The sequence below is a fragment of the Oculina patagonica genome, chromosome 4 (assembly GCF_052425735.1).
Source record: "Oculina patagonica isolate OP01 chromosome 4, crgOcupat, whole genome shotgun sequence".
In the NCBI taxonomy this organism is placed as follows: domain Eukaryota; kingdom Metazoa; phylum Cnidaria; class Anthozoa; order Scleractinia; family Oculinidae; genus Oculina; species Oculina patagonica.
The window spans coordinates 54,610,305-54,622,021 of record NC_135761.1 but is presented as its reverse complement, the minus strand read 5'-3'; the positions used below and the strand labels follow the sequence as shown (position 1 = coordinate 54,622,021).

The 11,717-nt window shown below is 39.3% G+C and overlaps 2 protein-coding genes across 2 annotated transcripts; both read right to left on the bottom strand.

Moving 5' to 3' along the window:
* Positions 1-7,837: 7,837 nt before the first annotated feature.
* On the bottom strand, positions 7,838-11,195 carry LOC144648855 (L-rhamnose-binding lectin ELEL-1-like). The gene is made up of 5 exons (XM_078508301.1): positions 11,153-11,195; positions 10,961-11,044; positions 10,163-10,425; positions 8,610-8,906; positions 7,838-8,056 (listed from the first exon to the last, which is right to left on the bottom strand). Exons 4-5 carry the CDS (start codon positions 8,871-8,873, stop codon positions 8,027-8,029), a joined length of 294 nt encoding a protein of 97 aa, XP_078364427.1. The 5' UTR covers positions 8,874-8,906; positions 10,163-10,425; positions 10,961-11,044; positions 11,153-11,195; the 3' UTR covers positions 7,838-8,026.
* LOC144648585 (L-rhamnose-binding lectin ELEL-1-like) lies at positions 10,139-11,021 on the bottom strand. The gene is made up of 2 exons (XM_078508107.1): positions 10,961-11,021; positions 10,139-10,425 (listed from the first exon to the last, which is right to left on the bottom strand). Exons 1-2 carry the CDS (start codon positions 11,019-11,021, stop codon positions 10,139-10,141), a joined length of 348 nt encoding a protein of 115 aa, XP_078364233.1.
* Positions 11,196-11,717: the final 522 nt, after the last annotated feature.

Here is an 11,717-nt window from a genome sequence, read left to right as displayed (position 1 = left end):
CAGTCCGAACCAATGCCGTAATTTCTGAGTTTCACTACTGGAGAAACATTAGGAAGCGTTTAAATCTGCTGGGTTGAGCAGCAAAACAACATGTCGCCACTGACACGTAGAGGCGTGGTGGATCACCGACAGTCGGTTTGCCACGAACGTCTGGAACCTTCTTTCTTCATTTCTGATGTATAGAGATATGTAATTTCTGACGTTTGAATGAATGAATTAGACAGAAATTACTATTCTGACGGCACGATTGAGAGGTTCGCGGGTTGTTATGGGATGTCTAAGTATATATAGGTTTTGACGGGAGATTTAGGTCATTCTACGTCGTCAGTCCTCGTCTTCGGTTGCTTTTCTTTTTTCTTTAAAGTGCTGTTTGTTCAGCTTTTGAAACAAGTCTATTGAAAAATGCTCTAGACTATTTAGTGCCCTTTCCTCGGGGTCTCGTGCTGCTGCATTAGACGAGGAATACGTTTCCACTTATTTTTGGCCACTTCTAAAGGGTGGTTTTTAGTGGTTTTTCGTATCTGGCGTAGCACACACCTTAATACTCTTAGAACGAACTGTTGTTTTTGCTAGATTAAAGATTGTAATCAGGATGCATTTTGTATCAGATGACTGACTGACGCATCCGCAATAAACTCTTCACATTGAATCTCTCGTGTTAGTGTAGTCAGAATACAATCGTGGAAACTGTCCAAAATACCTTCGATGTTTTCTTGAGGGCAAGACATGCGCAGCAATGAGAAAATGTGGCGCGAAACATCCTCGGAGACCCAGAGGCAGTTAGTCGGGGCGACGGGTTTTATTGGGGAAGGTTTACCGAACCAATTCCAGAAGCGTTTGAACTCCTTCCTTCTGATTGGCCAAAAAAAACAGTTATTCTGGCCAATCAGCGAGGATGACAAGCAGAGCGACCCTGACGTCTTCTTACACGAAGTTGTTTTCCCCATAGACTCGTCGTGGTTGTTTAGTCCGTCCATCGGATGATTTTACGTGGAAAGTCTCAGACAAAAAAAAAACACAGCAACAAAACAATGAGGCCTGGGAATGTGTAAACTGTAGCATAGCGCAAGGAAACAAATGAGTTTTTATAGCTATACGCGATGCACCATTTCCTACACTGTTTATAAGTTTTGTTCTTATTATTTAAATATCCAACAAATCAAACAAAAAACTCTTTGTAGTCCATGAGCCAGTAGGTTGGTCGGTATCATCTCGGGGGAATAACCCAAATGGTGATTTTTAGGAAGATGGAGTGATAACTAGTCAGAAAATGCCTGATAGCAAGTGATCAATGGTAGCTTGTGGACTTGGGAGCCTTTAAAAGTTTTCTCTTAGCATGGAAACGAGGCTAAGGCTGAACTGTTGAAAAAGAACCCGGTAAAAATAACAAAAAATTTGAAAAAGCTCCACATTCTCTTATATCGTATTCTAGAAATTCGTTTTAAGTTTGTTTGCTTCTTTTAAAAGTCATATGATCTGTCACGTGATCATTAAAGGTTAGGATTTTTATGAATACTGAGGCAGACTTTGACTGTTTGTTTATTTTTTTCTTGGGATAACATTAAACTTTTGCATCCGTTTATCTTAAATTTGTAAATTATCTTTCACAACACATAGTCCTGATAATCTAGGAAACTTGAAAGACCTTTAATCGCTCCTTATATATTAAAACTTTCTGTCTTTACAATATTGGTCCAGAAAAAAAATTGTCGTTCTTCACAGTAGGGCAGTCTACACCCGTCTTTGCACCTCATTCAATTAGCCAAGCAAATGCATCTAGAACAGAACTGTTTCTATTTGAGTTGCATGAGCACAGCTTTAGCGGGCCTCAATACTGCAGTCTCTCCCGTTTAAGTTCAGAATAGCTGTTATTTATGGTAACTGACTGTTGTTGTGGTGGTTTTTGCAGCATGAGTTTGGCGGTCAAAGCCGTTAACCTTTTGAAAAGAATTTTCCACTCCCTACCTAGCCTGGTAAAGGTTTTACGCCTGTTTTGCTTGTTTAAAAATTGTTCCTTTCCTTTTTAAGCAAAGGTCATGAAGTTTATACCCGCATTCTAACAACAGCCTTGCAGGCGTCCCGACTAAAAGCGTTAACAACTCTGTTGATGCAATAAGATTTCTGAGGTATCTGATTCCACATTTAACGAAGGACCTCGGCGTCTTCAATTCAGTTCATAACGGAGCCATGCTCTTATTAGCCTGTGTGAAATTCATGTAGGACATGTGAGAAATAAGCAACCATCTGCCTCATCTTTCTTACATTGTATCATAAACACTTCTTCACTAGCTCTTCTAGCTTCTTCTCTCGTCTAGCTTCTGACTGCAACTTTCCGGCTTCCATTCATGGCAATATAAGAAATGAGACTTGCTTTATTGTCGTTTTTTGGTTAGGAAACTCCGAATACTGCTGGTGTTGCGCAGCTGATGCCGTTTTCCTCTTCTTGCAAAGATCTCTCTGACATTTCTTGATATTTGTCAAATTACATATTATCTTGCACTGTTCACCTTCCCTCAGCATGCAAAACTGCATTAGCAACATTGAAGAGAGCTTAACTTATCCAACAGTCACTCTCTACACCGAGCTAACTCCGTCAAATACTGACGTAGAGCTTTGTTGAATTGTTCAGCCACCAGTTGCACATTTTTTTTCTGTGGCAAAGTTGCCAAAGAAGCTGCCAAAGCTTGGGAAGGAAATAAAAAAAGGCAGACAAAGCATAAGGGCAATAGTTCCAGAGGATGCGAGAGCTTTTTCCTCGTCTGAAGATTCTATCTTTGTGCCATGAGTCCATTACAATAAATCAGCCGTAAAAGAGACCTATCGCTTGAGCATAACTGTTTTCCACAGAAGAGAGGTGATTCTTCTGACTTAGGTAACTTATGGTCTTTAGTCTATTAGTTTTCAAAGGATCTTTCAATTCCTTGTCTTTGACCTTGTGGGAATTAAAGTCTCCATGTTCTTACTCTTCAGCTGCTCCTTATCTTCCTCCCAAATATTATATGCACGTATCATGTCTGTAATATGATGTTTTAACGAAATGCCTTTGCTGGTTCGCGAGAAGGGATTGGTACAGTCAGCATTTGTTTACTTCAACCACCATCTTAGAAACAACGTGTTAATAGTCTTCACGATCGCTGTTGGTCTGTAGGTCGCGTCTCTCGACCTCTGCGCATAACAAATACTCAGGTGCCTTGCGTAGTTGATCTTATCATACACGAAGACAAGACGCACGCAAACGACAGCGGACCACGCACTTATCCATCCACGTTTGACATCCAAAGATGACAATGTCCACTACTATAACGGCATTGCTTCTCCAAGACCCTTTTTACGCTGTTATGACCTCTGTCATGATGTGACTTTGAAGAAGCTCGTGGAACTTCTGCTTTAGTTGACCCGCACCAATAAGTCATCGACCGCTTCTCCGTGTTCCACACTCTTGTACAACATAGAAATGAACCACGACATTTTCAAAACTCAGATGGAATAACGAGCCGTTGGCGAGTGATTTGACTGGAAAGTTCTGGACATTTTATGGCGTCATGTCTATGGTTTATAAGAGTGTATACCATGGAAAAGGTGGTTGATTTGTTTTAGAAATATTATTGGACAGCTCGTAAGATCGCAGTTCCAGTTACACACTGAATGTGTGGCAAATGTTGGCCCAAATGTTACAGTTGATGGTTTTTAATTTAAGGTGACTGTGACGAGATAGGTTTCTTCAACAGGTAGTCAGGCTACTTCCAGGCAATAGCCACAAACCTGTCATGAACGGGTCACGTGACATGTCACATGACCTGTCTTTAAGAACTTATAAAATTCAATTATTGAAACACTCAATGACCTGAGTGTCATTCAGTATTCGATGAACCCTTCTTTTTGCGTGGTATAATTTAACCATTTTATTTTGGTCACCCATGTTTAATAACATTTTACAAGCTTTAGGCGGGGGGGGGGGGGGGGGGGTCACAAAAACCTGTGTAGTTCACAGAAACTACCACCGAATTCTTCCTTAAAAACACAAAGAAACTTATTCCCCCCGGAAGATACCGACGACCCAATTTTGGGGCTTTGGCTCATGAACTATTGTTTCAACATTTAAGCTGGCAACAAAATAACAATAGATGACGTCAGCGATCAGTCTTTGCTACCGCGTGGCCCGTGTAACAAAGATACCCGCACCGTGGAAAGTTTCAGTAGTTGTTCAACGATCCATGAGAATTAATAAGAACTATTTCATTACTCGCAACTAACAGTGTAGAACAGGAAGTCTTGTAAGGCTTATTTTTTCTGACATACTACACGTAAAATCATCGGTTCTGTTTACGACGTCAATAAGTCGTTTTTAAGGTGCCGGTAGTTGTTGGCATCTGTTAATAGGCGTCTGTTCAAAATTTGTGTACCAGCTTTCCAGAGCCAGTCGCTGTAAATAGTTAGTCCCAGTCGATGTTGTAGTTAGTAAGTCGATGGTGTTCAGAAATGTGATTGCGCTCGTTTGTGTTCAGTGTCGTGTTGAGTTTTCTACCGGACTCTCCGATGTAGGAGGACTGGCGATCGCAGCATTTTTTTACAAACCGCTCCCTGTCTGTCGTTAGGTTTTCCCTGTCTTAAACGTTGGTCAGTAAATGTCGTATCGTTGTTATGGGTTTGTGATCCACACGGATTATGTAGGGTTGTGGAAGTGCCCTTCATGTAGGGTATAGTCGCTGTAGTAACAGATGTCGGGTTTCTGACAAATTCAGTAGTTCGGTGATTGTTTCGTCTTATAAAGTCACCGCGTTTTCCACAACAACAACTTCAAAACTGACTTTATTAGACGAAACAGACGCCTATCAACATATGTCATCAACCACCGGCACCTTACAAACCACTTATTCACGACGTAAACAGACGACAAACAAACCGCCAACAGAACGATTTAGTTTGACTAACAAAAGACGGAACTCTAGAACGACTTAATTAGACTAACAATAAACGGATCGAAACTGACCAATTACTGTTGACAAACTTTACACGAGGTCTTCCGGCAATAACATCACGGCTAAACTGACCAATCAACTTCAACGGACAAGAGTTAACATCATCGACTGACAACAACTTAACTCTGAACATGACTTCCGCTCAGGTTGTCGAAACAGTCACCAACAACAGTTCTTCTCAGAACTACTCTCACCCGGACGATCACACTATACGACCTACTGTTACTCCTGGGTTCAAACCATTTATTATATTGTAGAGTTTGCTTGATATTTATGTCGCTACAGTTTCCTCAAAGACTCGTGATGTTCATTCAACGGCTGTAGAACTGGTTTATTTTTTTACAGAGTTACGTTAACACGGATCTTAACACATTTTTGAACAGCCAAAATTTATATATATGGAAAAAAATGATCCAATTTTATTACCACTTGCTATATTTGAGCAATGAAACTTTAAACAAGCGTCTTTGACTGCGGATGGCTAGGACGGAAATGGATTGCGATTTGAAAAACTCAGGACGCTTAACTTTTCAGGCTGTTTCAACGCGTCTTCAAAAATCCATTTTTGCAGCCATTGTTTGATGTCTATCTGCAAATTAAGGTTATATCTTCCTTTAGAATTTCAAAGATAATGTTCTTCGATACATGGGTAAGTTGCCTACCACTAACTTCAGAACAGTTTACAGACCAAAAATCTGCGAAATCCCCGAGACGTATCTTATTCTAACTAATCTTTACTGATTTTAAAACATCGCGAAATTTAAACACACCAAAATAAATTTACATCAACTAAAATTTTAGGAACTGCAACTATATACCCTTGAAAATATCTTTCCGTCTTGTTTTGGACTAGCACCCTTTCTCTGATTACTGTTGTCTTTAGCTTGTAAATCGGCCAAGACCTCTTTAGCACAGTCACCAAAGTTTCTGATGGCAGCCTCATTGTAGCTACATTGAACCAGACCTTTGTATATTTTCAGTATTTCCTTAAGCCCCATTTACACGGCAGAAAATTTGTGGCACGGCTCGGATAAAATTGGTACGCGTACCGGAAAAAATGGTTCGGCACGGATAAATTTTGTCGTGTAAACGACTTTTCCTCACCCGTGCCGAACCAAAATTTTACCCGTGCTCGGACCTAGTCGCGAGGTAGTCCGAGCACGGATAAAATTGGTACGCGTTCCTGAAAATCTAACCCGGCTCGAATAAAATGTGTAGTAAAAACGATTAGCCGGGCTGAACCAACTCTTTTCTTACTTTGCTTACTTTTCTTACTTTACTATGCGCGACTCGTATGTGACGTTTAAATGAAATAGCGACATGCGCACTAAGGCAGAATCGCGTACGCTGGACAAGGGGTTGAGCCTTTAACCCGCACCAAAACATTATTTAACGCAGCTTAGCACGGTAGAAAAAAGGACGTGTAAACAGGGTATCAGTGCTATTTTTTTGGTACGCATACCAATTTTATCCGAGCCGTGCCACAAATTTTCTGCCGTGTAAATGGGGCTCAAGTCTTTGACGACTGATCCAGAAAACACTGACGATATCGCGAAATTTAATACACTTTTGCTCAATTTTTCTTGTCATCGCGAAAATTAATACTCGCGAAATTCGGCTCCCGAATTTTTCGCGAAATTAAATACGCGTAAAACAGCATAAGAGTTTTTGTCATATGTACCAAACATTCTGCAGATCCCACAGCATGAAAACATAACTTTACTGTGGTGTAAAGCTCAAGTAAAGTTGGCGATAAAGGCAAGACATTTGTGGAAAGGAGCTTTTTATTTTATAGAAATATTATTATTTTTTGGTAACCTAGCTGATGAATTTCACCGTGTGAAAATAAAGATTAACCATCTTATCTACTGAAAACAAAAGTTAAGCTCTGGACTTATTATCGTTATTTTACGGTATATAACCTTTATGGAAAAATAAATGGTTCGCGATTCGTTGCTGAATTATCTATTTTACAGAAAACCGAAAAATCGTCTCTTAGGCCCCGTACACATTAACCCGGGTAAATTTGAATGCGTTGAAATTTGAAAAGGGCGTGTAAAATGTTTTCCGTCCATATTAACCCTGGTAAATTTGAAAACCATACGCATCATCGCACGCAGAGTTACAACGCATGCACCGAGCTATTGTTAAGCTAATATCAAACTTTTGTTTTGACAGAGAACACATGACTATTTGACGTCAGTTTGACGTCTGACTATTTGACGTCCCGGTTTCGCCCGTTTTCGCCCTCCACACTACACCACCTACAGCCGGCGTTTTCAAATTAACCCACTTTGGAGAGCGTTTTTGAAAAGTACCGTTTTCGGTGACCGAAAGCGCCGTTTCAGTGTGGACGGTTGGCTTATCCGGGTAAAAAAGATGCGTTTTAAAATTTACCCGGGTCAGTGTGAACAGGGCCTGAGGAAAAACGAAAAAGCTGACATCAAATAGCCATGCATTCTCTGTCAAAACAAAAGGTTTAATTAGCTTTGAAATAGCTCTGTGCATTCGTTATAACTCTGCGTGCGATGAAGCGTATCGTTTTCAAATTTACCCGGGTTAATATTGACTGAAAACATTTAACACGCGTTTTCAAATTTACCCGGGTCAGTGTGAACGGGGCTTGTCAGGCGTTCAAATCCAAGATGGCAGACACATCTTGAATGTGATCTCCTAAAAGACCGTGGGAGACCCCTGGGGACGGTCGAGGTTGAGGAATACTGTGCTATGTCGTTATAAGTGGTAGATTGCACTCGCAATCGCACTGATGTTTCCTTCAGGCTTTGTAAACACGCTGGTGGAAGGATGGGGTCAAACACAGCTACGTATTTGTTAAACACAACATTAATGACAATGAATTCCCATTCCATTTTTATTTCCCATTTCTAGTCTACATAGCAGTTCTCAAAATTCCCTTGTTTTCCTTTTCTTTCATTCCCAATACATTTTAATTTTCTATTTCTAGATCTACATAGCAGTTCTCCAAATGCCCTTGTTTGTCTTTCCTGCCATCATCGTGTCAATAAATCCCCAATTGCCTTTGCTGTTCACACGGACTTGCGGCAACGGTAATGAACCTGCAAGTAAGGTCAGAAGATGCAATTAAGTTTAAGGCAACAAATGAGAAGCACGTCTTACATTCCGTCCATTTTAGGTTGTACACTTTGTTTTTTCGTATTTATTTTTTCATTTTTTTTTATCTATGATCTCGGAGATACTAGCGCTTACGCGCTACTCTTGAATCCGAGCTTTTTAATAAAGTTTTACCGCCACAACATCCACTTAAGTGTAATTGTGTTAAATCATCCACTTGAAGAATAAGATCGTTACAAGAATATGCTCTTTTAGCGCGAGAAAAGTTTGTATCCTGGCTCTTTTCAAATTCTGTTTTTATATTCACTGTCGTACAGAGATAGAAGACTTCATGTAATCTATAAATTAGATATCGCTGTGCTCTCAGCGTTTGTTTCGAATGCACAAATCGACAAATTGCCCGAAATTAAAGTTGAGGACATCCAGTTTGTCAGTTTATAAAAGGCTATTCTAGGCAGTCAGTCAAATGCTTGCCAAGTGAATTATATACAGATACTGGGTATGTTTTGTAGCGTTAATTAACCCAAATTCACTAACCTCCACATATTTCTGGGTAAGGAAACAAGGATCGCCGTACTTCTTCTTGTTGGCATACAAAATGCAGCTTTGTTTGCCTTGACAGTCCTTCTTCACAACATCCAAAGAGTTTGCGGCTTGGCAGTTAACGTCAAGCACGAAGGCACCACAGACATGACCTCCCTTCAAACGGCCGTACATTGCGTACTCGACATCGATCTTGCGATTGTTGGGGCATGCCAGTAATTGATGACCTCCTTCACATACGCGAGCCTTTAGCAACATATTTTCTTTTTCTGCTTCGCACTAGTAAGATACCTGTTGGTTTAGAAATGTGACAGCTGTTAAGCATACCAGGAGTAAATTTGTAATGAAATGTAATGGTGTTTGACAATAATGCTTTACTTTTGTAACACAAATAAGAATTTAATAAGCTGGCGCCACTTGCCTATGTAGAGGTAGACACTAATGATTTTCAGGTTTCATGTACCGCATTTATACCTACAGTGGTGCCTCAAGTATAATAAATGGCATGCAATGCATGCAGAAGCGATGACGTTTCACAAGGGGTCTTACATAATTTTGAGGAAACTTGTCAACAACTTAACGTGAATAAAAGTAGCCGACACCTTGTGCGTGATAAAGACTGTTATCCAACTTCAGCTTACATTTTTTAAACCTAACAAGCAATGTTAGTGATTGCATAAATAGCATAGCTAGCATCTGATGGAATTCAAATAAATACAGTAGTTCTGAATTTTTTTAACAGAGTTGCTCAAAGGTTGCTAAAAAAAGTCTAAAACGTTGCTTTTTATTGAGAAAATGACGCCAAATATATGCTAATTTCCCTTTGCAGGTAGGATTTCTGAGCATTTTCAAGAAAGGCCACTGCAACAGAAGTGTCTTAATAACATTTTAAGACCGAATATTGTTGAATAACAAGAATTTTTGTTACTCAGAAATATCGCGAAGATATCGATGACGTTGTGTTTGCTGACGAGTTTGTAATGTTTTAATGCTGAATGAGCCGAAAATTGAAATAACTTCAGATATTCCTCGGAAATTTTCGGCAAACTTCTTTTCGGCAGAGTTCGAAAAATGTTCGGAGATGTTCGCATGAGCTTCGAACAACAATCGGACAATCTTCGGCCTAGAAATTGCTCAGAATTCAAAGCGTTGCTCCAAAGGAAATAAGATGCTCGAAAAAAGAAAAATATGATCGAAAGGAAAAAAGTTGCTCAAATATGAAAAGATGCAACTTACAGAACGCCCTAATTGAAACTTCACAACTTAGTGAAACCTCGCCTCTGGTAAAACTTCCCGCACTCTATTTCTCCGTCATTATTTAGTCGAGATCTTTTTGTATGTGAAAAATCATAATAATTACAATTTAGTATTCCCTACACACTTATACTCTTTCGGAAAACATGCCCAAATGAACCATAGGCTCAGTATTTCAATGTCTTGTTTTTTACTAACTTTGTTGGGCGGAACGTTGTTCTTCGTGAGCCGTTCAAAAAATTGAAGATGATTTAACATATGGTATTTGTTTAACAGTTATTATCTGAACATACCTTCAAGTACTTTTTGATAGCAAAACATGGGTCGCCGTACTCGCCGTTATTTGCAAAGAGAGTGCATGATGGGAAGCCTTCACATTCCTGCTTGGTGATATCCAAGGCACTGGGTGAGTGGCAGTTGGTGTTCCAGTCGAGTTCGAAAATATTGTGCTTACACACTCCTGTCTCGGTCCTTCCATAGTCCGCTGCAGTAATATGAATCGACTGGTATCCCTGGCAGCTGATTCTGTGTTCTGCGCCTTCACAAACTGTAACGTCTACAAGAAATAACATTTTCGGATAATGGATGACATGATTATAAAGCGTTGCTCTTTGGCTTCTTAAATGACAATTAATCTGGAAGCAAGAACTGTTGGTTAAAGGAGCTATGTCACAATACTATAGGTTATCTTTCTGATTATTTGTAAATTGAATGAAAACTCAAAATAATGGTTTTCTAACGTATAAAACACAAGCAACTCGAAAATAAATAAGGGTGGTTTTGACTGACGAGCATGAAGACAGATAATAAACGACAAACTTGTAAAAACTTGTCAATTTTCAAGATGCGTTATCCGTGACGTGGCTTCTTTAATGTTTCTACACGTAGCCACTCTTTCTAGAATCTAAAGCTTTGTATTGCCTTAAAATTTTTGCCTTTAAGTCGTATAAGATCCTATCTTAAATCGAGTAGAAAAGGTAAGTGACTTTAAATATTTTGGTAAAAAAATGTTCAGTTCTTTTAGAAAAAGTCACAAACCCCTCCATTTAATGTAAACTACGAGTTTTGATCTTTCAACAAATTCAACTTACCATAGCAGTGAATCTCACTCAGAACAAGAGTAAAGACGAACGCCACCAAAATTGACCTCATTCTTATTGATATCGCTTTCAACGCTAAAATAAAGGAAAGAAACAAACGTGTAAGGTACCACATGATCATCAAAACCGTTCAACAAAGCTTATTTCGATTTTACATTACAAACTTGATCTAGTGACTCGTACCTCAAAGTTGCTCCGACTAGATGCTTTGCGCTTGATGTGCACTCGACACTGAAGTGTTGGCTATGTAGAGTGTACCTTATTATATATCCACTTAAGAAAAGCGCAGCTCTCTTGATTATTCATAAGTGTTTTGAATTAACAAAAATTTAAATATTCCCTAAAGGCATTTACTATTTTTACCATGATTTTTAACAGCTTAATGGGACCAGAACTCGTCACTTAATGCTTTTTCAAAATATTTAGAAACTGGTTTAACAAGCAGAATAACAAACAAATTCTTCAAACTCGGAAAACTCAGTTTGCGTGCATTAGACTCGCCACCTGTGAGAGCGGCATCGTTTGTTAAAGTAAATTCAAAAACATTCCCAAAACCCTCCGAAAGGTCGCGTAGCAAAATTTAATGCGTAGGTTTTTTTGTCCATTGTGAAATGAATCTTTTCAACAACAAATTTCCCCGAATAGGAGGATTTTCACTAATTGTTAACAAGTAAACACGGCTTTCCAAACTGATGTAGCAAACAGATGCAGAGAAATTCTTTAAATTCCGCAACTTGCAAGTTTGGTG